General features: G+C 55.1%; 1 protein-coding gene across 1 annotated transcript in view; it reads right to left on the bottom strand.

The window, feature by feature from the left end:
- The window catches only part of LOC144740809 (aryl hydrocarbon receptor nuclear translocator-like), a gene marked incomplete at its 3' end in the record, with an annotated part of 53,823 nt that extends 52,239 nt beyond the window's left edge, over nt 1-1,584 (bottom strand). Inside the window, exons 1-2 of the mRNA XM_078623525.1 lie at nt 1,370-1,584; nt 348-561 (exon numbers count right to left, since the gene is read on the bottom strand). Of these exons, the coding sequence (XP_078479651.1) occupies nt 348-561; nt 1,370-1,543 (388 nt within the window). The remainder of the gene's footprint in view (nt 1-347; nt 562-1,369) is intronic.
- Nucleotides 1,585-24,964: the final 23,380 nt, after the last annotated feature.

Here is a 24,964-nt window from a genome sequence, read left to right as displayed (position 1 = left end):
CTCCCTCCGAGGCTGCCCTGTTTACCCCTCCTCTCGTTCTCACTTCTTCCAACAAAGGCAAACATATAGCCTGAACAGACTGTTGGGGCAAGCGCTGTTAGCGAGCACCTATGAAGGCCGTCACTGTACACGAGGGGGTGGGTGGCCAGCACCACGCCCGACCGCCTTTGTCTCCCCAGTGGCGATGTTCACACACCGCACCGGGTACTCATTTGAGGCCGAGTCGACCTTAGGAGAGCCCGGAAGACCCGGTTCAGACGATCGTCACCGGTGTTAGCCGTGAGCGGGAATCGAACTCGGCTTCAAGAACGGGTGGCGCGCTAAGCGCTGCGCCACCGCTCCCGTACCCGTCATGGCGCTCTCCGAGGTGCTGAGCTGCTCGCGGAGTTTGTCGACGTCGTCGGGGTGCGTCTGGTCGTAGAGGGTGCCGCCGAACCACTCGGACTGCGGCTGGTTCAGCACGGGCGTCACCGAGTCCGACACGAAGATGATCCGCCCCGTCTCGCACGCCGCCACGAACAGGAAGCCGTCGGCCGCCTCCAGGATCAGGTGCTTCAGCTCCTGCGGGCCGGCGAGGCGAGCGGGGGGGGCAGAGACCACAGGTAATGGGGGAGGGGGGGGGGTGTTGAGTGTGGACGGGGGGTGGGGGGGGCGGGGGGGGCAGAGACCACAGGTAATGGGGGAGGGGGTGGAGCGAGCGGGACGCACTGACGGGGGGGGGGGGGGGGACACGGGGAGCACACGAGACAGAGGAGGTGGAACACAGAGGACGTGGTAGACAAACAAGACGGGGCACAGAACACGGGGCACGGAATCTACAGAATATGGGACATGCCACGGGACACATGGGATGATGGGACACAATCGGCAGGGCACGTAGGAAACAGGACACAGAAGATGAGGGACTTGGGATAAGGAAGACACGGGACACATATGGGAGACATGGGCTAGATGTCGTCGTGGGGCATGTCTGTGGTGTGGGGCCAGTAGACACGCACACACCTGGCTGGGGGCACGTGCTGTGCGTGCGACGGGGATGTGTGTGTGTGGCGGGTGTAGCACACAAAGACAAAGAATACCCGTCTAGTTTTAACAAACTGCGAGCACCTATTAAGGCCGGCACGGTACACGAGGGGGTGGGTGGCCAGCACCACGCCCGACCACCTTTGTCTTCCCAATGACGATTATTTTACAAACCGCACCAGGTACTCATTTGAGGCTGAGTCGATCTAGGGGAGGCCCAGAACCCGATTCAGACAATCGTCTACCGATGTTGCCTGAACCTCGGGTTCGCCGGGTTCGTAGCGCAGCGCACCGACCGCCAACGCTGCCGCTCTCCACGCACGCACGCGCACACACGCGCACGCACCTGATCGGTGAGGAAGGAGGGCTTGTAGGCGCCCTCCGTGGGAGTGTTGCCCGTGCCGCGCAGCGACTTCATGTGCGACACGGCCATGCGCAGGATGGTCAGCTTGTCGGGCTTGCGCGCGAGCGCACTGCACGTGGGCACCATGTCGCACAGCTCCGTGATGTACGCCGTCATCTTGTTCCGACGACGCCGCTCGATCTCGCTGTGATTCTCCCTGGGCGGGAGGGGGCGGTTGGCGGGGTTTGTTTGGGGACGGGGAGGAGGGGAGGGCGGTGGCGGCGGTGGGTGTGGGTTGTGTGGTGTGATTGTGTGGTGTGGGTTGTGTGATGTGGTGTGGGTTATGTGGTGTGGGTTGTGTTGTGTGGGTTGTGTGGTGTAGGTTGTGTGGTGTGGGTTGTGTGGTGTGGTGTGGGTTATGTGGTGTGTGTTGTGTTGGTGTGTGTGGTGTTGGTGTGTGTGTATGTGGTGTTGTTGTGTGTAGTGTTGGTGTGTGTGGTGTGGGTTGTGTGGTGTAGGTTGTGTGGTGTAGGTTGTGTGGTGGGGGTTGTGCGGTGTGGTGTGGGTTATGTGGTGTGTGTTGTGTTGGTGTGTGTGGTGTTGGTGTGTGTGTGTGGTGTTGGTGTGTGTGGTGTTGGTGTGTGTGGCGTGGATTGTGTGTGGTGTGTGTGGTGTGGGTGTGTGTGGTGTGGGTTGTGTGGTGTGAGTGTGTGGTGTGGGTTGTGTTGTGTGGGATGTGTGGAGTAGGTTGTGTGGTGTGGGTTATGTGGTGTGTGTTGTGTTGGTGTGTGTGGTGTTGGTGTGTGTGGTGTGGATTGTGTGTGGTGTGTGTGGTGTGGGTTGTGTGGTGTAGGTTGTGTGGTGTGGGTTGTGTGGTGTGGGTTGTGTGGTGTGGTGTGGGTTATGTGGTGTGTGTTGTGTTGGTGTGTGTGGTGTTGGTGTGTGTGTGTGGTGTTGGTGTGTGTGGTGTTGGTGTGTGTGGTGTGAATTGTGTGTGTGGTGTGTGTGGTGTTGGTGTGTGTGGGTGGGTGGATTGTGTGTGTGGTGTTGGTGTGTGTGGTGTTGGTGTGTGGATTGTGTGTGGTGTTGGTGTGTGGATTGTGTGTGGTGTAGGTGTGTGTGGTGTGTGTGGTGTGGATTGTGTGTGTGGTGTGTGTGGTGTTGGTGTGTGTGGCGTGGATTGTGTGTGTGGTGTTGGTGTGTGTGGGTGGGTGGATTGTGTGTGTGGTGTTGGTGTGTGTGGTGTTGGTGTGTGGATTGTGTGTGGTGTAGGTGTGTGTGGTGTGCATTGTGTGTGTGGTGTGTGTGGTGTTGATTGTGTGTATGTGGTGATGGTGTGTGTGGTGTGGATTGTGTGTGTGGTGTTGATGTGTGTTGTGTTGGTATGTGTGGTGTGAATTGTGTGTGTGTGGTGTTGGTGTGTGTGGTGTGTGTGATGTTGGTGTGTGTGGTGTTGGTGTGTGTGGTGTAGATTGTGTGTGTGTTGGTGTGTGTGGTGTTGGTGTGTGTGGTGTTGGTGTTTGTTGTGTTGGTGTGTGTGGTGTGAATTGTGTGTGTGTGTTGGTGTGTGTGTGTGGGGTGGATTGTGTGTGTGGTGTGTGCGTTGTGTGTGGTGTTGGTGTGTGTGTGTGTGGAGGGGGCGTGTGCATGAATGTGGGGAGGTGGGCAAGGGAAGGCGGCGATGGCGGGTGTGCGGTATGGGGGTGTAGTGTTGGCGGTGTGTGTGTGTGAAGAGGAGAGGAAGGGAAGACGGTGTTGGTGGGTGTGTGGCATGGATGTGTTGTGTGTGTGTGGTGTGTGTGTTGAGATTGTGTGTGTATGGGGTGTGTGGTGTGTGTGTGTGTGTGGTGTGTGCCGGTTGTGTGTGTGTGGTGTGTGTGGTGTGTGTGTGGTGAGTGTGGAGGTTGTGTGTGTGTGGTGTGTATGTGGTGTGTGTGTGGTAAGTGTGTGTGGTGTGTGTGTGGTGAGTGTGGAGGTTGTGTGTGTGTGGTGTGTGTGTGGTGTGTGTGTGGCGTGTGTGTGGTAAGTGTGTGTGGTGTGTGTGTGTGTGTGGTGTGTGCCGGTTGTGTGTGTGTGGTGTGTGTGGTGTGTGTGTGGTGAGTGTGGAGGTTGTGTGTGTGTGGTGTGTGTGTGGTGTGTGTGTGTGTGGTGTGTGTGTGGTGTGTGCAGGTTGTGTGTGTGTGGTGTGTGTGGTGTGTGTGTGGTGTGTGTGGAGGTTGTGTGTGTGTGGTGTGTGTGGTGTGTGTGTGGTGTGTGTGGAGGTTGTGTATTCATGATTGTGGAGAGACAAGGAAGGAAGGGTGGCAGCGGGGTGTTTGTGGAGGTTTTGCGTAGGGTAGGTAGGTTGGTGTGTGTGTATGTAAGGTATGAGGAGGGTAGGTAGGTTGGTGTGTGTGTATGTAAGGTATGAGGAGGGTAGGTAGGTTGGTGTGTGTGTGTGTATGTAAGGTATGAGGAGGGTAGGTAGGTTGGTGTGTGTGTGTGTGTATGTAAGGTATGAGGAGGGTAGGTAGGTTGGTGTGTGTGTGTGTGTATGTAAGGAATGAGGAGGGTAGGTAGGTTGGTGTGTGTGTATGTAAGGTATGCGGAGGGTAGGTAGGTTGGTGTGTGTGTGTGTATGTAAGGTATGAGGAGGGTAGGTAGGTTGGTGTGTGTGTGTATGTAAGGTATGAGGAGGGTAGGTAGGTTGGTGTGTGTGTATGTGTATGTAAGGTATGAGGAGGGTAGGTAGGTTGGGGTGTGTGTGTGTGTATGTAAGGTATGAGGAGGGTAGGTAAGGGAAGGAGGGTAAGGGCATGGTGTGCATGCGTATGTGTAGGTGAGTGTGCATGGATGCAGGTAGGGTGTTGTTTTGTGTAGAGTGGAGGGCGATGGGTGTAGGTGTGGGTATTGTGTGTGAGGTGTGTGTGTGAATGTGTATGAGGTGTGGTTAGGTATGTGTGTGTTGTTTGTGTGTGGTATGTGTGTGGGTTGTGGGCATACGGGATGGGTAGGTGTGTGTGCGGTGTTGATGTGTTGCTTTGTGTGCAGTGATTGTGTTGGTGTGTGTGGTTTGTGGTAGAGTGTATGTGCTTGCATGTCAGGGTGTGCATGTGGAGGGGGTTTAGAGAACAGATGTGTGAAGAGGGGGGAAATGTGTGTGTGTGTAGGTGAATTGCACGTAGTGTGTGGTGGGGGGGTGTGTATGTAGTGGGTGTGTGTAGTGGGTGTATGTGTGTAGGGTGTGTGTGTGTGTGTGCATAGTGTGTGTGTAGGGGGTGTGCGTGGGTGTGTAGGGGGTGTGCGTGGGTGTGTAGGGGGTGTGTGTAGGGGGTGTGCGTGGGTGTGTAGGGGGTGTGTGTAGGGGGTGTGCGTGGGTGTGTAGGGGGTGTGTGTAGAGGGTGTGTGTGGGTGTGTAGGGGGTGAGTGTAGGGGGTGTGTGGGTGTGTAGGGGGTGTGTGTAGGGGGTGTGCGTGGGTGTGTAGGGGGTGTGTGTAGGGGGTGTGCGTGGGTGTGTAGTGGGTGTGTGTAGGGGGTGTGTGTGGGTGTGTAGGGGGTGTGCGTGGGTGTGTAGGGGGTGTGTGTAGTGGGTGTGCATGTGTGTGTAGGGGGTGTGTGTGGGTGTGTAGGGGGTGTGTGTAGGGGGTGTGCGTGGGTGTGTAGGAGGTGTGTGTAGGGGGTGTGTAGGGGGTGTGTGTAGTGGGTGTGCGTGGGTGTGTAGGGGGTGTGTGTAGGGGGTGTGCGTGGGTGTGTGTAGGGGGTGTGCGTGGGTGTGTGTAGGGGGTGTACGTGGGTGTGTGTAGGGGGTGTGCGTGGGTGTGTGTAGGGGGTGGGCGTGGGTGTGTGTAGGGGGTGTGTGTGGGTGTGTGTGTAGGGGGTGTGCGTGGGTGTGTAGGGGGTGTTTAGGGGGTGTGCGTAGGGGGTGTGTGTAGGGGGTGTGCGTGGGTGTATAGGTGGTGTTTAGGGGGTGTGCATGTGGGTGTGTATAGGGGTGTGCGTGTGTGTGTGGGGGGGTGTGGGTGTGTGTAGGGGGTGTGCGTGGGTGTGTGTAGGGTGTGTGCGTGGGTGTGTGTAGGGGGTGTGCGTGGGTTCGTGTAGGGGGTGTGCGTCGGTGTGTGTAGGGGGTGTGCGTGGGTGTGTAGGGGTGTCCGTGGGTGTGTGTAGGGGGTGTGCGTGTGGGTGTGTAGGGGGTGTGCGTGTGCGTGGGTGTGTGTAGGGGGTGTGCGTGGGTGTGTGTAGGGGGTGTGCGTGGGTGTGTGTAGGGGGTGTGCGTGGGTATGTGTAGGGGGTGTGCGTGGGTGTGTGTAGGGGGTGTGCGTGGGTGTGTGTAGGGGGTGTGCATGGGTGTGTGTAGGAGGTGTGCGTGGGTGTGTGTAGGGGGTGTGCGTGGGTGTGTGTAGGGGGTGTGCGTGGGTGTGTGTGTAGGGGGTGTGCGTGGGTGTGTGTAGGGGGTGTCCGTGGGTGTGTGTAGGGGGTGTCCGTGGGTGTGTGTAGGGGGTGTGCATGGGTGTGTGTAGGGGGTGGGCGTGGGTGTGTGTAGGGGGTGTGCGTGGGTGTGTGTAGGGGGTGTGCGTGGGTGTGTGTGTAGGGGGTGTGCGTGGGTGTGTGTAGGGGGTGTGCGTGGGTGTGTGTAGGGGGTGTACGTGGGTGTGTGTAGGGGGTGTGCGTGGGTGTGTGTAGGGGGTGGGCGTGGGTGTGTGTAGGGGGTGTGTGTGGGTGTGTGTGTAGGGGGTGTGCGTGGGTGTGTGTAGGGGGTGTCCGTGGGTGTGTGTAGGGGGTGTCCGTGGGTGTGTGTAGGGGGTGTGCATGGGTGTGTGTAGGGGGTGGGCGTGGGTATGTGTAGGGGGTGTGCGTGGGTGTGTGTAGTGCGTGGGTGTGCATCTCGCTCATGGGCCATGCAACCGCGGTGTGTAGCCATGCGGGTGTGCGACAGAGATGTCACACACGGACAGGCCCGGGGTGTGTAGTCGTATCGGTGTGATTGTGGGTGTGTGTGCGGTGGTGGGTGTCACGCACAGACAGGCAGGGGGTGTGTAGCCGTATGAGTGTGCGTGTGAGGAGAGTGTGCGCGTGTGCGTGGGGGCGCGTGGTATTGCACAGACAGGCAGTGGGGTGTAGCCATGCGGGTGTACTTGCGGATGTGTGCATTGATGGTGTCACACACAGACAGGCAGTAGGGTGCAGCCAATGCGGATGCGGGTGTGTGTGGAGGTGGTGTGTGTGTGTGGTGGTATCACACACGGATAGGTAGTGGATGTGTGGGTGTGTAGTCGTGCACGTGTGTAGGCATGTGTGTGCAGGTGTGTGCAAGTGTGTGTGTGCGGGTGTGTGTGTGTGGTGGTGGTATCACACACAGACAGGCAGGCCCAGGCAGGGTGACTGGTTTGTCCGTCCGTCTGCCCACGCGTGCCACACCCGACACAAACACCCACGCACACCGTCACACGCACACCCCGCACAGAGGCACAGATCCAGTATCCCCCCGCCCTCCCCCCATACTAGAGACGTAGTGCAGAGTGTTGGGGCTGGTGCTGTTGGCGAGCACCTATTAAGGCCGGAACGGCGTGGTTGGGGCCAACTCTACCCCCCCCCCCCCCCCACGTGTGCCGACCGGACCTTAATAGATGCTCACACCCCATATACACAACACCCTGCTCACTCTCCCATCCCCATAGACCCCACCACACGCATTGACACCACCCCAATCACCCACCCAGCCCGTTCATTATCCCACAGCCCCATGCAAACCCATGTTAACGTTGAGATTCCCCTCCGCATTAAAGTGTAAGAGACGCGAACATTTTCGACTTGGAATTCTTGCAGCGAAGCAGTGCAACCGCCTTGCGACCGGGGGGGGGGGGGGGAATGGCCCAGGGAAGTTGAGATCTCAGAAAACGCTGTGTGAAATAGCGACGATATTTATCCACGACTAGAGAGGCACGCCGAGATTGTGCGCAAAGAGCGTTGGGCGCATCGTCTGTCGAGCCGAAACGTCCACTTCTCGGAGCTGGCGCGTAGCCCGACTTAGCGGACAGTCTAAATGTGCACTCCACTTGTTCCATCTGTATGGCACAGGGTGTTGTCGCCTAGCACGAGTGGGTTTTCTCCAGGTGCTCCGGTTTTCCTCCAACGTGTATGAACACTCGTTAATTGGCCGATAACGCCTTCATGTGTAGAGTACAGCAGAGCTTGGGAAATTTCTGGCGCCAGCTCATCGTGTGGCTGCTACTGCAGTTTCTGCTCGTCTGTGGTTCCTCATCGCGCCTCTGAGTCGTTCTCTCTCTCTGCGAGAGTAAGCGAGCGCTGAAACTGCATCGGCGCGTTACGGGTTGAACGTATTATTCAATGAATTGTTAAACTCATATTAATGAAGCGTCCTTCTGAGCCATTCTCCCACCTCGGGACACAGCCACTTATAGCGACAGGCGGGGTGTGCAGGTACACATCAGGGTGTACAGGTGCGGCAGGTGCGGCAGGTGTGAAGGCGTGTAGGGGGACAGGTGCGTGAGCGGGCGAACGGGGTGTGAATAGCTTGCACAGACCCAGGGCAGGTGTACAGGAATGTGCTGCATTCTCAAGAGGAATAGGATTGGAGTGTGAAGGTGTTCGGGATAGGGATGGAAATGATCGCATGGATCAAAAAACAAAATGATGATGTAATAAATTAAAACACAGGTGTGCGGGAAGCAGTGATACCTGGCACACGAGTCTCTCTCCACGGAGGCCTCCTCCGCACACCTACACACGTGGCGGGGCCGAGCACACACCACGACACACCGCACCACGACACACCAACCCACGACAAACCACCCCATGACACACCAACCCACGACACACCAACCCACGACACACCACCCCACGACACACCACCCCACGACACACCACCCCACGACACACCACCCCACGACACACCACCCCACGACACACCAACCCACGACACACCAACCCACGACACACCAACCCACGACACACCAACCCACGACACACCAACCCACGACACACCAACCCACGACACACCATATCGCGACACCCCACACCACAATACACCAAAACGCCCCATACGACAACATACAACACCACGCCACGCCAGAGCACAGCACAACACAGCGCACCACCAAGTGGAAACATGGACAACAAAATCAATGCAGAAGACGTGACCATTCCAAATAAAGAAACCGATGTTGATGATGATGATGATGGCGACAATGGAGACGATAACGTGGGGGTCATGGCAGCGTCCAGCGTGCGGTTCGGGGTACGGCGACATGAAGGCCTTGATTTGCCCAGCGTGGTTAAAGTTAGGGTCTAATTGCCCAGCGTGGTTAGAGTTAGGGTCTAGTTGTCCAGCGTGGTTAGAGTTAGGGTCTAATTGCCCAGTGTGGTTAGAGTTAGGGTCTAATTGCCCAGCGTGGTTAGAGTTAGGGTCTAGTTGTCCAGCGTGTTTAGAGTTAGGGTCTAATTGCCCAGTGTGGTTAGAGTTAGGGTCTAATTGCCCAGTGTGGTTAGAGTTAGGGTCTAATTGCCCAGCGTGGTTAGAGTTAGGGTCTAATTGCCCAGTGTGGTTAAAGTTAGGGTCTAATTGCCCAGCGTGGTTAGAGTTAGGGTCTAATTGCCCAGCGTGGTTAGAGTTAGGGTCTAGTTGTCCAACGTGGTTAGAGTTAGGGTCTAATTGCCCAGTGTGGTTAGAGTTAGGGTCTAATTGCCCAGCGTGGTTAGAGTTAGGGTCTAATTGCCCAGTGTGGTTAAAGTTAGGGTCTAATTGCCCAGCGTGGTTAGAGTTAGGGTCTAGTTGTCCAGCGTGGTTAGAGTTAGAGTCTAATTGCCCAGCGTGGTTAGAGTTAGGGTCTAATTGCCCAGCGTGGTTAGAGTTAGGGTCTAATTGCCCAGTGTGGTTAGAGTTAGGGTCTAGTTGTCCAGCGTGGTTAGAGTTAGGGTCTAATTGCCCAGTGTGGTTAGAGTTAGGGTCTAGTTGTCCAGCGTGGTTAGAGTTAGGGTCGAATTGCCCAGTGTGGTTAGAGTTAGGGTCTAATTGCCCAGTGTGGTTAGAGTTAGGGTCTGATTGCCCAGCGTGGTTAGAGTTAGGGTCTAATTGCCCAGTGTGGTTAGAGTTAGGGTCTGATTGTCCAGCGTGGTTAGAGTTAGGGTCGAATTGCCCAGTGTGGTTAGAGTTAGGGTCTAATTGCCCAGCGTGGTTAGAGTTAGGGTCTGATTGCCCAGCGTGGTTAGAGTTAGGGTCTGATTGCCCAGTGTGGTTAGAGTTAGGGTCTAATTGCCCAGCGTGGTTAGAGTTAGGGTCTAATTGCCCAGCGTGGTTAGAGTTAGGGTCTAATTGCCCAGCGTGGTTAGAGTTAGGGTCTAATTGCCCAGTGTGGTTAGAGTTAGGGTCTAATTGCCCAGCGTGGTTAGAGTTAGGGTCTAATTGCCCAGTGTGGTTAGAGTTAGGGTCTAATTGCCCAGTGTGGTTAGAGCTAAGGTCTAATTGCCCAGTGTGGTTAGAGTTGGGGTCTAATTGCCCAGCGTGGTTAGAGCTAAGGTCTAATTGCCCAGTGTGGTTAGAGCTAAGGTATAATTGCCCAGTGTGGTTAGAGCTAAGGTCTAATTGCCCAGTGTGGTTAGAGTTAGGGTCTAATTGCCCAGTGTGGTTAGAGCTAAGGTCTAATTGCCCAGTGTGGTTAGAGTTAGGGTCTAATTGCCCAGTGTGGTTAGAGTTAGGGTCTAATTGCCCAGTGTGGTTAGAGCTAAGGTCTAATTGCCCAGCGTGGTTAGAGTTAGGGTCTAATTGCCCAGTGTGGTTAGAGTTAGGGTCTAATTGCCCAGCGTGGTTAGAGTTAAGGTCTAATTGCCCAGCGTGGTTAGAGTTAGGGTCTAATTGCCCAGCGTGGTTAGAGTTGGGGTCTAATTGCCCAGCGTGGTTAGAGTTAGGGTCTAATTGCCCAGTGTGGTTAGAGCTAAGGTCTAATTGCCCAGTGTGGTTAGAGTTGGGGTCTAATTGCCCAGCGTGGTTAGAGCTAAGGTCTAATTGCCCAGTGTGGTTAGAGTTAGGGTCTAATTGCCCAGTGTGGTTAGAGCTAAGGTCTAATTGCCCAGTGTGGTTAGAGTTAGGGTCTAATTGCCCAGCGTGGTTAGAGCTAAGGTCTAATTGCCCAGTGTGGTTAGAGTTGGGGTCTAATTGCCCAGTGTGGTTAGAGCTAAGGTCTAATTGCCCAGTGTGGTTAGAGTTGGGGTCTAATTGCCCAGCGTGGTTAGAGTTAGGGTCTAATTGCCCAGTGTGGTTAGAGCTAAGGTCTAATTGCCCAGTGTGGTTAGAGTTGGGGTCTAATTGCCCAGCGTGGTTAGAGCTAAGGTCTAATTGCCCAGTGTGGTTAGAGTTAGGGTCTAATTGCCCAGTGTGGTTAGAGCTAAGGTCTAATTGCCCAGTGTGGTTAGAGTTAGGGTCTAATTGCCCAGCGTGGTTAGAGCTAAGGTCTAATTGCCCAGTGTGGTTAGAGTTGGGGTCTAATTGCCCAGTGTGGTTAGAGCTAAGGTCTAATTGCCCAGTGTGGTTAGAGTTAGGGTCTAATTGCCCAGTGTGGTTAGAGCTAAGGTCTAATTGCCCAGTGTGGTTAGAGTTAGGGTCTAATTGCCCAGTGTGGTTAGAGTTGGGGTCTAATTGCCCAGTGTGGTTAGAGTTAGGGTCTAATTGCCCAGTGTGGTTAGAGCTAAGGTCTAATTGCCCAGCGTGGTTAGAGTTAGGGTCTAGTTGTCCAGCGTGGTTAGAGTTAGGGTCTAATTGCCCAGTGTGGTTAGAGTTAGGGTCTAATTGCCCAGCGTGGTTAGAGTTAGGGTCTAATTGCCCAGTGTGGTTAAAGTTAGGGTCTAATTGCCCAGCGTGGTTAGAGTTAGGGTCTAGTTGTCCAGCGTGGTTAGAGTTAGAGTCTAATTGCCCAGCGTGGTTAGAGTTAGGGTCTAATTGCCCAGCGTGGTTAGAGTTAGGGTCTAATTGCCCAGTGTGGTTAGAGTTAGGGTCTAGTTGTCCAGCGTGGTTAGAGTTAGGGTCTAATTGCCCAGTGTGGTTAGAGATAGGGTCTAGTTGTCCAGCGTGGTTAGAGTTAGGGTCGAATTGCCCAGTGTGGTTAGAGTTAGGGTCTAATTGCCCAGTGTGGTTAGAGTTAGGGTCTGATTGCCCAGCGTGGTTAGAGTTAGGGTCTAATTGCCCAGTGTGGTTAGAGTTAGGGTCTGATTGTCCAGCGTGGTTAGAGTTAGGGTCGAATTGCCCAGTGTGGTTAGAGTTAGGGTCTAATTGCCCAGCGTGGTTAGAGTTAGGGTCTGATTGCCCAGCGTGGTTAGAGTTAGGGTCTGATTGCCCAGTGTGGTTAGAGTTAGGGTCTGATTGCCCAGCGTGGTTAGAGTTAGGGTCTAATTGCCCAGCGTGGTTAGAGTTAGGGTCTAATTGCCCAGCGTGGTTAGAGTTAGGGTCTAATTGCCCAGTGTAGTTAGAGTTAGGGTCTAATTGCCCAGCGTGGTTAGAGTTAGGGTCTAATTGCCCAGTGTGGTTAGAGTTAGGGTCTAATTGCCCAGTGTGGTTAGAGCTAAGGTCTAATTGCCCAGTGTGGTTAGAGTTGGGGTCTAATTGCCCAGCGTGGTTAGAGCTAAGGTCTAATTGCCCAGTGTAGTTACAGCTAAGGTATAATTGCCCAGTGTGGTTAGAGCTAAGGTCTAATTGCCCAGTGTGGTTAGAGTTAGGGTCTAATTGCCCAGTGTGGTTAGAGCTAAGGTCTAATTGCCCAGTGTGGTTAGAGTTAGGGTCTAATTGCCCAGTGTGGTTAGAGTTAGGGTCTAATTGCCCAGTGTGGTTAGAGCTAAGGTCTAATTGCCCAGCGTGGTTAGAGTTAGGGTCTAATTGCCCAGTGTGGTTAGAGTTAGGGTCTAATTGCCCAGCGTGGTTAGAGTTAAGGTCTAATTGCCCAGCGTGGTTAGAGTTAGGGTCTAATTGCCCAGCGTGGTTAGAGTTGGGGTCTAATTGCCCAGCGTGGTTAGAGTTAGGGTCTAATTGCCCAGTGTGGTTAGAGTTGGGGTCTAATTGCCCAGCGTGGTTAGAGCTAAGGTCTAATTGCCCAGTGTGGTTAGAGTTAGGGTCTAATTGCCCAGTGTGGTTAGAGCTAAGGTCTAATTGCCCAGTGTGGTTAGAGTTAGGGTCTAATTGCCCAGCGTGGTTAGAGCTAAGGTCTAATTGCCCAGTGTGGTTAGAGTTGGGGTTTAATTGCCCAGTGTGGTTAGAGCTAAGGTCTAATTGCCCAGTGTGGTTAGAGTTGGGGTCTAATTGCCCAGCGTGGTTAGAGTTAGGGTCTAATTGCCCAGTGTGGTTAGAGCTAAGGTCTAATTGCCCAGTGTGGTTAGAGTTGGGGTCTAATTGCCCAGCGTGGTTAGAGCTAAGGTCTAATTGCCCAGTGTGGTTAGAGTTAGGGTCTAATTGCCCAGTGTGGTTAGAGCTAAGGTCTAATTGCCCAGTGTGGTTAGAGTTAGGGTCTAATTGCCCAGCATGGTTAGAGCTAAGGTCTAATTGCCCAGTGTGGTTAGAGTTGGGGTCTAATTGCCCAGTGTGGTTAGAGCTAAGGTCTAATTGCCCAGTGTGGTTAGAGTTGGGGTCTAATTGCCCAGCGTGGTTAGAGCTAAGGTCTAATTGCCCAGTGTGGTTAGAGTTAGGGTCTAATTGCCCAGTGTGGTTAGAGCTAAGGTCTAATTGCCCAGTGTGGTTAGAGTTAGGGTCTAATTGCCCAGCGTGGTTAGAGCTAAGGTCTAATTGCCCAGTGTGGTTAGAGTTGGGGTCTAATTGCCCAGTGTGGTTAGAGCTAAGGTCTAATTGCCCAGTGTGGTTAGAGTTAGGGTCTAATTGCCCAGTGTGGTTAGAGCTAAGGTCTAATTGCCCAGTGTGGTTAGAGTTAGGGTCTAATTGCCCAGTGTGGTTAGAGTTGGGGTCTAATTGCCCAGTGTGGTTAGAGTTAGGGTCTAATTGCCCAGTGTGGTTAGAGCTAAGGTCTAATTGCCCAGTGTGGTTAGAGTTGGGGTCTAATTGCCCAGCGTGGTTAGAGTTAGAGTCTAATTGCCCGGCGTGGTTAGAGTTAGGGTCTAATTGCCCAGCGTGGTTAGAGTTAGGGTCTGATTGCCCAGTGTGGTTAGAGTTAAGGTCTAATTGCCCAGCGTGGTTAGAGTTAGGGTCTGATTTGCCCAGCGTGGTTAGGGATAATGATAGTGACGTTAACTTTAGGGTATAATTGCTTCATGTGGTTCGGGACAGAGCTATAATGAGATTGTGATTAGTTATTGTGGTTATGGATGAATCTGTGATAAAATTGCAATCGGTTCGTGTAGCTACAGATATGATCTGACTGGATAGTGTGGTTAGGAATTGGATCTTAGTGATTAGTAGAGATAGCACTAGAACTATGGTGATGCTGTGATTGGTTAGTGTGGTTAGTGGTAGAGCCACGGTGAGCCTGTGATTGGCTAGTGTGGTTAGTGGTAGAGCCACGGTGAGCCTGTGATTGGTTAGTGTGGTTAGTGGTAGGGCCACGGTGAGTCTGTGATTGGCTAGTGTGGTTAGTGGTAGAGCCACGGTGAGCCTGTGATTGGCTAGTGTGGTTAGTGGTAGAGCCACGGTGAGCCTGTGATTGGTTAGTGTGGTTAGTGGTAGAGCCACGGTGAGCCTGTGATTGGCTAGTGTGGTTAGTGGTAGAGCCACGGTGAGCCTGTGATTGGTTAGTGTGGTTAGTGGTAGAGCCACGGTGAGCCTGTGATTGGTTAGTGTGGTTAGTGGTAGAGCCACAGTGAGCCTGTGATTGGCTAGTGTGGTTAGTGGTAGGGCCACGGTGAGTCTGTGATTGGCTAGTGTGGTTAGTGGTAGAGCCACAGTGAGCCTGTGATTGGCTAGTGTGGTTAGTGGTAGAGCCACGGTGAGCCTGTGATTGGCTAGTGTGGTTAGTGGTAGGGCCACGGTGAGTCTGTGATTGGCTAGTGTGGTTAGTGGTAGAGCCACAGTGAGCCTGTGATTGGCTAGTGTGGTTAGTGGTAGAGCCACGGTGAGCCTGTGATTGGCTAGTGTGGTTAGTGGTAGGGCCACGGTGAGTCTGTGATTGGTTAGTGTGGTTAGTGGTAGGGCCACGGTGAGTCTGTGATTGGCTAGTGTGGTTAGTGGTAGAGCCACGGTGAGCCTGTGATTGGCTAGTGTGGTTAGTGGTAGGGCCACGGTGAGTCTGTGATTGGCTAGTGTGGTTAGTGGTAGAGCCACGGTGAGCCTGTGATTGGCTAGTGTGGTTAGTGGTAGGGCCACGGTGAGTCTGTGATTGGCTAGTGTGGTTAGTGGTAGGGCCACGGTGAGTCTGTGATTGGCTAGTGTGGTTAGTGGTAGGCGGAGGGTGCTCACCGGGGAAACTTGCCGGATCCCTGCCCTTCGTCGTCAAACTCGAGCCTGGGGGGGGGGGGGCGGCACGGGGGCACAGCGGCACAGGGGAGAGGAGTCCAACCGTCGCCCGCCACCTCTCGTCCGCTGCCCACCGAGGCCAGCGGGCCAGCTGCATAAATGATCTCAAATCATAATGCTAATAATAACTATATGCTATATTTCATTTGCATTTAGTGGTGCGATTGAAGCAAATTGCATCTGAAAACACCGCGGAAGCTATTTGTAGCGGTGTTTGCACGCCAGGCGTGGGTAATTGCCCAAGCTCTGTGGTCCTATATTGCGTTATGCTCGACCGGCTCCATTGACGAGCGTTTGCACAATGTGTAGAAGAATTGCTTTCGACCGCCGGTGAGACGACACTACCTGCATGCCAGACTGCTCACGGTGGGGGGCGAGGCGGGGGGGGGGGGCATGTACGCCGTGGTAACAAAGTGGAAGAATATGACAATTGCTGCAATAAAATAGTTTTAGACAGCATGTTTAACCGTTTAATTTAACTGCCCGTGTGTCTGTCTATTTGACAGTTGCATGTTGGCGTCCGTGTGTCTTTGTCTCTCTGTCTCTCAATTATTTCATGTCATTGTCTATGCGTCTGTCGATCAATTCCGTTGCGCGGCACTGGCCCTGGTGGATTTGCGAGTTCATTGTTTCAGCCTCCGTTCTTGTTGCTCCCTGCTCCCGTTACCTGTCCACGTCTTCCACCCACCATCGACATCCTTCACCCCCCATCCCCCCCCCCCCCCTCGACAATTCCCAACAACAACACGGCAACCATCTCCAACCCTGAGCAAGGTCTCCTCCCAGCCTCGATCCTCTTCCAAAACCACACTCTCAGCTCACCCCCTCGCCAAGGGCTCTGACACCACCTACATATTGAGCAACAGCACTCAACACGTCTGTCACCCCGTGTATGTGTGCGTATGCGTGGCCTTGAAAGGAAACAACTAGGCGACGTTTCTGGCAATGGTCCTCTTTCATAGCACATCAATATATTGGGCGCCGTGGTGGCGAGGTGTTAACTCCCTCGCCTGGCGTGCAGGAGGTCGTGGGTTCGACCCCAACCCTGCGCCTGCTGCTGCTGCTGCTGTGTATTTGGAGTTTGCGGGTCTCTCTCCCCGTGGTCGAGTCGAGTTTTCTCCGGGTCCTCCGGTTTTTCCCCTCCACATTCAGAATCAACATCACGCGTTTGGCTGCTATACATTTCGACTTGATAAGCCACTTCGTTGAGCTATCTTTGTAGCCAGGTCGCTTCTGAAAAGAGCTATATAGCTAAGTGGGCCTTACCTGGTAAAATAAAAATAAAATACGTTAGTTTATATTATCAGCTTGGTCAATGCCCCCATCTCATCCCGTACCGTTCCCATTGCTCTTCAGGCTGCTGCTGCTGCAGCGACTCCCCCCCCCCCTCATCACCGTCACCTCACCTCTCCCTCTGTCTGGGAGGAGACGATTCCACTTTCGAATCGCCTCCTTCCATCATCATCATCATTTATCACGGTTGGCTCACGTACGGTGCGAAAGAAGTCCAGCGTGCACCATTATCTCAGCTCCCCCAAGCGCTCGCACTGATAACCTCGCTCGCTGGAAGGACTCGCGCTGCACTCTCAACCATTTGCAACTCTGATGACGTCGCCGTTTGTTGCTGGCCGCTTGACGTTTTGGAATTTTAAAACGAGGATAGCGAGGTGAGTCAGACGAGGTGAGTCAGACGAGGTGAGTGAGGTGAGTCAGACGAGGTGAGTGAGGTGAGTCAGACGAGGTGAGTGAGGTGAGTCAGACGAGGTGAGTGAGGTGAGTCAGACGAGGTGAGTGAGGTGAGTCAGACGAGGTGAGTGAGGTGAGTCAGACGAGGTGAGTGAGGTGAGTGAGGTGAGTCAGACGAGGTGAGTGAGGCGAGTCAGACGAGGTGAGTGAGGTGAGTCAGACGAGGTGAGTGAGGTGAGTCAGACGAGGTGAGTGAGGTGAGTCAGACGAGGTGAGTGAGGTGAGTCAGACGAGGTGAGTGAGGTGAGTGAGGTGAGTCAGACGAGGTGAGTGAGGCGAGTCAGACGAGGTGAGTGAGGTGAGTCAGACGAGGTGAGTGAGGTGAGTGAGGTGAGTCAGACGAGGTGAGTGAGGCGAGTCAGACGAGGTGAGTGAGGTGAGTCAGACGAGGTGAGTGAGGTGAGTGAGGTGAGTCAGACGAGGTGAGTGAGGCGAGTCAGACGAGGTGAGTGAGGTGAGTCAGACGAGGTGAGTGAGGTGAGTCAGACGAGGTGAGTGAGGTGAGTCAGACGAGGTGAGTGAGGTGAGTGAGGTGAGTCAGACGAGGTGAGTGAGGCGAGTCAGACGAGGTGAGTGAGGTGAGTCAGACGAGGTGAGTGAGGTGAGTGAGGTGAGTCAGACGAGGTGAGTGAGGCGAGTCAGACGAGGTGAGTGAGGTGAGTCAGACGAGGTGAGTGAGGTGAGTCAGACGAGGTGAGTGAGGTGAGTCAGACGAGGTGAGTGAGGTGAGTGAGGTGAGTCAGACGAGGTGAGTGAGGCGAGTCAGACGAGGTGAGTGAGGTGAGTCAGACGAGGTGAGTGAGGTGAGTGAGGTGAGTCAGACGAGGTGAGTGAGGCGAGTCAGACGAGGTGAGTGAGGTGAGTCAGACGAGGTGAGTGAGGTGAGTCAGACGAGGTGAGTGAGGTGAGTCAGACGAGGTGAGTGAGGTGAGTCAGACGAGGTGAGTGAGGTGAGTGAGGTGAGTCAGACGAGGTGAGTGAGGCGAGTCAGACGAGGTGAGTGAGGTGAGTCAGACGAGGTGAGTGAGGTGAGTCAGACGAGGTGAGTCAGACGAGGTGAGTGAGGCGAGTCAGGCGAGGTGAGTGAGGTGAGTCAGACGAGGTGAGTCAGACGAGGTGAGTGAGGCGAGTCAGACGAGGTGAGTGAGGTGAGTCAGACGAGGTGAGTGAGGTGAGTCAGACGAGGTGAGTCAGACGAGGTGAGTGAGGCGAGTCAGACGAGGTGAGTGAGGTGAGTCAGACGAGGTGAGTCAGACGAGGTGAGTGAGGCGAGTCAGACGAGGTGAGTGAGGTGAGTCAGACGAGGTGAGTGAGGTGAGTCAGACGAGGTGAGTCAGACGAGGTGAGTGAGGCGAGTCAGACGAGGTGAGTGAGGTGAGTCAGACGAGGTGAGTGAGGTGAATCAGACGAGGTGAGTCAGACGAGGTGAGTGAGGCGAGTAAGACGAGGTGAGTGAGGTGAGTCAGACGAGGTGAGTGAGGTGAGTCAGACGAGGTGAGTCAGACGAGGTGAGTGAGGCGAGTCAGACGAGGTGAGTGAGGTGAGTCAGACGAGGTGAGTGAGGCGAATCAGACGAAGTGAGTGAGGTGAGTCAGACGAGGTGAGTGAGGTGAGTCAGACGAGGTGAGTGAGGTGAGTCAGACGAGGTGAGTGAGGTGAGTGAGGTGAGTCAGACGAGGTGAGTGAGGCGAGTCAGACGAGGTGAGTGAGGTGAGTCAGACGAGGTGAGTGAGGTGAGTCAGACGAGGTGAGTGAGGTGAGTCAGACGAGGTGAGTGAGGTGAGTGAGGTGAGTCAGACGAGGTGAGTGAGGCGAGTCAGACGAGGTGAGTGAGGTGAGTCAGACGAGGTGAGTGAGGTGAGTCAGACGAGGTGAGTGAGGTGAGTCAGACGAGGTGAGTGAGGTGAGTCAGACGAGGTGAGTGAGGCGAGTCAGACGAGGTGAGTGAGGTGAGTCAGACGAGGTGAGTGAGGTGAGTCAGACGAGGTGAGTCAGACGAGGTGAGTGAGGCGAGTCAGACGAGGTGAGTGAGGTGAGTCAGACGAGGTGAGTCAGACGAGGTGAGTGAGGCGAGTCAGACGAGGTGAGTGAGGTGAGTCAGACGAGGTGAGTCAGACGAGGTGAGTGAGGCGAGTCAGACGAGGTGAGTGAGGTGAGTCAGACGAGGTGAGTGAGGTGAGTGAGGTGAGTCAGACGAGGTGAGTGAGGCGAATCAGACGAAGTGAGTGAGGTGAGTCAGACGAGGTGAGTGAGGTGAGTCAGACGAGGTGAGTGAGGTGAGTCAGACGAGGTGAGTGAGGTGAGTCAGACGAGGTGAGTGAGGCGAGTCAGACGAGGTGAGTGAGGTGAGTCAGACGAGGTGAGTGAGGTGAGTCAGACGAGGTGAGTGAGGTGAGTCAGACGAGGTGAGTGAGGTGAGTGAGGTGAGTCAGACGAGGTGAGTGAGGCGAGTCAGACGAGGTGAGTGAGGTGAGTCAGACGAGGTGAGTGAGGTGAGTCAGACGAGGTGAGTGAGGTGAGTCAGACGAGGTGAGTGAGGTGAGTCAGACGAGGTGAGTGAGGTGAGTCAGACGAGGTGAGTGAGGCGAGTCAGACGAGGTGAGTGAGGTGAGTCAGACGAGGTGAGTGAGGTGAGTCAGACGAGGTAAGTCAGACGAGGTGAGTGAGGCGAGTCAGACGAGGTGAGTGAGGTGAGTCAGACGAGGTGAGTGAGGTGAGTCAGACGAGGTGAGTGAGGTGAGTCAGACGAGGTGAGTGAGGTGAGTGAGGTGAGTCAGACGAGGTGAGTGAGGCGAGTCAGACGAGGTGAGTGAGGTGAGTCAGACGAGGTGAGTGAGGTGAGTGAGGTGAGTCAGACGAGGTGAGTGAGGCGAGTCAGATGAGGTGAGTGAGGTGAGTCAGACGAGGTGAGTGAGGTGAGTCAGACGAGGTGAGTGAGGTGAGTCAGACGAGGTGAGTGAGGTGAGTCAGACGAGGTGAGTGAGGTGAGTGAGGTGAGTCAGACGAGGTGAGTGAGGCGAGTCAGACGAGGTGAGTGAGGTGAGTCAGACGAGGTGAGTGAGGTGAGTCAGACAAGGTGAGTCAGACGAGGTGAGTGAGGCGAGTCAGGCGAGGTGAGTGAGGTGAGTCAGACGAGGTGAGTCAGACGAGGTGAGTGAGGCGAGTCAGACGAGGTGAGTGAGGTGAGTCAGACGAGGTGAGTGAGGTGAGTCAGACGAGGTGAGTCAGACGAGGTGAGTGAGGCGAGTCAGACGAGGTGAGTGAGGTGAGTCAGACGAGGTGAGTCAGACGAGGTGAGTGAGGCGAGTCAGACGAGGTGAGTGAGGTGAGTCAGACGAGGTGAGTGAGGTGAGTCAGACGAGGTGAGTCAGACGAGGTGAGTGAGGCGAGTCAGACGAGGTGAGTGAGGTGAGTCAGACGAGGTGAGTGAGGTGAGTCAGACGAGGTGAGTGAGGCGAGTCAGACGAGGTGAGTGAGGTGAGTCAGACGAGGTGAGTGAGGTGAGTCAGACGAGGTGAGTCAGACGAGGTGAGTGAGGCGAGTCAGACGAGGTGAGTGAGGTGAGTCAGACGAGGTGAGTGAGGCGAATCAGACGAAGTGAGTGAGGTGAGTCAGACGAGGTGAGTGAGGTGAGTCAGACGAGGTGAGTGAGGTGAGTCAGACGAGGTGAGTGAGGTGAGTGAGGTGAGTCAGACGAGGTGAGTGAGGCGAGTCAGACGAGGTGAGTGAGGTGAGTCAGACGAGGTGAGTGAGGTGAGTCAGACGAGGTGAGTGAGGTGAGTCAGACGAGGTGAGTGAGGTGAGTGAGGTGAGTCAGACGAGGTGAGTGAGGCGAGTCAGACGAGGTGAGTGAGGTGAGTCAGACGAGGTGAGTGAGGTGAGTCAGACGAGGTGAGTGAGGTGAGTCAGACGAGGTGAGTGAGGTGAGTCAAACGAGGTGAGTGAGGCGAGTCAGACGAGGTGAGTGAGGTGAGTCAGACGAGGTGAGTGAGGTGAGTCAGACGAGGTGAGTCAGACGAGGTGAGTGAGGCGAGTCAGACGAGGTGAGTGAGGTGAGTCAGACGAGGTGAGTCAGACGAGGTGAGTGAGGCGAGTCAGACGAGGTGAGTGAGGTGAGTCAGACGAGGTGAGTCAGACGAGGTGAGTGAGGCGAGTCAGACGAGGTGAGTGAGGTGAGTCAGACGAGGTGAGTGAGGTGAGTGAGGTGAGTCAGACGAGGTGAGTGAGGCGAATCAGACGAAGTGAGTGAGGTGAGTCAGACGAGGTGAGTGAGGTGAGTCAGACGAGGTGAGTGAGGTGAGTCAGACGAGGTGAGTGAGGTGAGTGAGGTGAGTCAGACGAGGTGAGTGAGGTGAGTCAGACGAGGTGAGTGAGATGAGTCAGACGAGGTGAGTGAGGTGAGTCAGACGAGGTGAGTGAGGTGAGTCAGACGAGGTGAGTGAGGTGAGTCAGACGAGGTGAGTGAGGCGAGTCAGACGAGGTGAGTGAGGTGAGTCAGACGAGGTGAGTGAGGTGAGTCAGACGAGGTAAGTCAGACGAGGTGAGTGAGGCGAGTCAGACGAGGTGAGTGAGGTGAGTCAGACGAGGTGACTCAGACGAGGTGAGTGAGGCGAGTCAGACGAGGTGAGTGAGGTGAGTCAGACGAGGTGAGTGAGGTGAGTCAGACGAGGTGAGTCAGACGAGGTGAGTGAGGCGAGTCAGACGAGGTGAGTGAGGTGAGTCAGACGAGGTGAGTCAGACGAGGTGAGTGAGGCGAGTCAGACGAGGTGAGTGAGGTGAGTCAGACGAGGTGAGTGAGGTGAGTGAGGTGAGTCAGACGAGGTGAGTCAGACGAGGTGAGTGAGGCGAGTCAGACGAGGTGAGTGAGGTGAGTCAGACGAGGTGAGTCAGACGAGGTGAGTGAGGTGAGTCAGACGAGGTGAGTGAGGTGAGTGAGGTGAGTCAGACGAGGTGAGTGAGGTGAGTCAGACGAGGTGAGTGAGGTGAGTCAGACGAGGTGAGTGAGGTGAGTCAGACGAGGTGAGTGAGGTGAGTCAGACGAGGTGAGTGAGGCGAGTCAGACGAGGTGAGTGAGGTGAGTCAGACGAGGTGAGTGAGGTGAGTCAGACGAGGTGAGTCAGACGAGGTGAGTGAGGCGAGTCAGACGAGGTGAGTGAGGTGAGTCAGACGAGGTGAGTCAGACGAGGTGAGTGAGGCGAGTCAGACGAGGTGAGTGAGGTGAGTCAGACGAGGTGAGTGAGGTGAGTCAGACGAGGTGAGTCAGACGAGGTGAGTGAGGCGAGTCAGACGAGGTGAGTGAGGTGAGTCAGACGAGGTGAGTCAGACGAGGTGAGTGAGGCGAGTCAGACGAGGTGAGTGAGGTGAGTCAGACGAGGTGAGTGAGGTGAGTCAGACGAGGTGAGTCAGACGAGGTGAGTGAGGCGAGTCAGACGAGGTGAGTGAGGTGAGTCAGACGAGGTGAGTGAGGTGAGTCAGACGAGGTGAGTGAGGTGAGTCAGACGAGGTGAGTGAGGTGAGTCAGACGAGGTGAGTGAGGCGAGTCAGACGAGGTGAGTGAGGTGAGTCAGACGAGGTGAGTGAGGTGAGTCAGACGAGGTGAGTGAGGTGAGTCAGACGAGGTGAGTGAGGTGAGTCAGACGAGGTGAGTGAGGCGAGTCAGACGAGGTGAGTGAGGTGAGTCAGACGAGGTGAGTGAGGTGAGTCAGACGAGGTGAGTCAGACGAGGTGAGTGAGGCGAGTCAGACGAGGTGAGTGAGGTGAGTCAGACGAGGTGAGTCAGACGAGGTGAGTGAGGCGAGTCAGACGAGGTGAGTGAGGTGAGTCAGACGAGGTGAGTCAGACGAGGTGAGTGAGGCGAGTCAGACGAGGTGAGTGAGGTGAGTCAGACGAGGTGAGTGAGGTGAGTGAGGTGAGTCAGACGAGGTGAGTGAGGCGAATCAGACGAAGTGAGTGAGGTGAGTCAGACGAGGTGAGTGAGGTGAGTCAGACGAGGTGAGTGAGGTGAGTCAGACGAGGTGAGTGAGGTGAGTGAGGTGAGTCAGACGAGGTGAGTGAGGCGAGTCAGACGAGGTGAGTGAGGTGAGTCAGACGAGGTGAGTGAGGTGAGTCAGACGAGGTGAGTGAGGTGAGTCAGACGAGGTGAGTGAGGTGAGTCAGACGAGGTGAGTGAGGTGAGTCAGACGAGGTGAGTGAGGTGAGTCAGACGAGGTGAGTGAGGTGAGTCAGACGAGGTGAGTGAGGTGAGTCAGACGAGGTGAGTGAGGCGAGTCAGACGAGGTGAGTGAGGTGAGTCAGACGAGGTGAGTGAGGTGAGTCAGACGAGGTGAGTCAGACGAGGTGAGTGAGGCGAGTCAGACGAGGTGAGTGAGGTGAGTCAGACGAGGTGAGTCAGACGAGGTGAGTGAGGCGAGTCAGACGAGGTGAGTGAGGTGAGTCAGACGAGGTGAGTGAGGTGAGTCAGACGAGGTGAGTCAGACGAGGTGAGTGAGGCGAGTCAGACGAGGTGAGTGAGGTGAGTCAGACGAGGTGAGTCAGACGAGGTGAGTGAGGCGAGTCAGACGAGGTGAGTGAGGTGAGTCAGACGAGGTGAGTGAGGTGAGTCAGACGAGGTGAGTCAGACGAGGTGAGTGAGGCGAGTCAGACGAGGTGAGTGAGGTGAGTCAGACGAGGTGAGTCAGACGAGGTGAGTGAGGCGAGTCAGACGAGGTGAGTGAGGTGAGTCAGACGAGGTGAGTGAGGCGAGTGAGGTGAGTCAGACGAGGTGAGTGAGGCGAGTCAGACGAGGTGAGTGAGGTGAGTCAGACGAGGTGAGTGAGGTGAGTCAGACGAGGTGAGTGAGGTGAGTCAGACGAGGTGAGTGAGGTGAGTGAGGTGAGTCAGACGAGGTGAGTGAGGCGAGTCAGACGAGGTGAGTGAGGTGAGTCAGACGAGGTGAGTGAGGTGAGTCAGACGAGGTGAGTGAGGTGAGTCAGACGAGGTGAGTGAGGTGAGTCAGACGAGGTGAGTGAGGCGAGTCAGACGAGGTGAGTGAGGTGAGTCAGACGAGGTGAGTGAGGTGAGTCAGACGAGGTGAGTCAGACGAGGTGAGTGAGGCGAGTCAGACGAGGTGAGTGAGGTGAGTCAGACGAGGTGAGTCAGACGAGGTGAGTGAGGCGAGTCAGACGAGGTGAGTGAGGTGAGTCAGACGAGGTGAGTCAGACGAGGTGAGTGAGGCGAGTCAGACGAGGTGAGTGAGGTGAGTCAGACGAGGTGAGTGAGGTGAGTGAGGTGAGTCAGACGAGGTGAGTGAGGCGAATCAGACGAAGTGAGTGAGGTGAGTCAGACGAGGTGAGTGAGGTGAGTCAGACGAGGTGAGTGAGGTGAGTCAGACGAGGTGAGTGAGGTGAGTGAGGTGAGTCAGACGAGGTGAGTGAGGCGAGTCAGACGAGGTGAGTGAGGTGAGTCAGACGAGGTGAGTGAGGTGAGTCAGACGAGGTGAGTGAGGTGAGTCAGACGAGGTGAGTGAGGTGAGTCAGACGAGGTGAGTGAGGTGAGTCAGACGAGGTGAGTGAGGTGAGTCAGACGAGGTGAGTGAGGTGAGTCAGACGAGGTGAGTGAGGCGAATCAGACGAAGTGAGTGAGGTGAGTCAGACGAGGTGAGTGAGGTGAGTCAGACGAGGTGAGTGAGGTGAGTCAGACGAGGTGAGTGAGGTGAGTGAGGTGAGTCAGACGAGGTGAGTGAGGCGAGTCAGACGAGGTGAGTGAGGTGAGTCAGACGAGGTGAGTGAGGTGAGTCAGACGAGGTGAGTGAGGTGAGTCAGACGAGGTGAGTGAGGTGAGTCAGACGAGGTGAGTGAGGTGAGTCAGACGAGGTGAGTGAGGTGAGTCAGACGAGGTGAGTGAGGTGAGTCAGACGAGGTGAGTGAGGCGAGTCAGACGAGGTGAGTGAGGTGAGTCAGACGAGGTGAGTGAGGTGAGTCAGACGAGGTGAGTCAGACGAGGTGAGTGAGGCGAGTCAGACGAGGTGAGTGAGGTGAGTCAGACGAGGTGAGTCAGACGAGGTGAGTGAGGCGAGTCAGACGAGGTGAGTGAGGTGAGTCAGACGAGGTGAGTGAGGTGAGTCAGACGAGGTGAGTCAGACGAGGTGAGTGAGGCGAGTCAGACGAGGTGAGTCAGACGAGGTGAGTCAGGTGAGGTGAGTCAGACGAGGTGAGTGAGGTGAGTCAGACGAGGTGAGTGAGGTGAGTCAGACGAGGTGAGTGAGGTGAGTCAGACGAGGTGAGTGAGGTGAGTCAGACGAGGTGAGTGAGGTGAGTCAGACGAGGTGAGTGAGGCGAGTCAGACGAGGTGAGTGAGGTGAGTCAGACGAGGTGAGTGAGGTGAGTCAGACGAGGTGAGTCAGACGAGGTGAGTGAGGCGAGTCAGACGAGGTGAGTGAG

The sequence above is a fragment of the Lampetra planeri genome, unplaced genomic scaffold (assembly GCF_965212315.1).
Source record: "Lampetra planeri unplaced genomic scaffold, kcLamPlan1.2.h2 scaffold_304, whole genome shotgun sequence".
Lineage (NCBI taxonomy): Eukaryota > Metazoa > Chordata > Hyperoartia > Petromyzontiformes > Petromyzontidae > Lampetra > Lampetra planeri.
The sequence above is the reverse complement of the archived record's forward strand: the minus strand, read 5'-3'. Positions and strand labels throughout refer to the sequence as shown.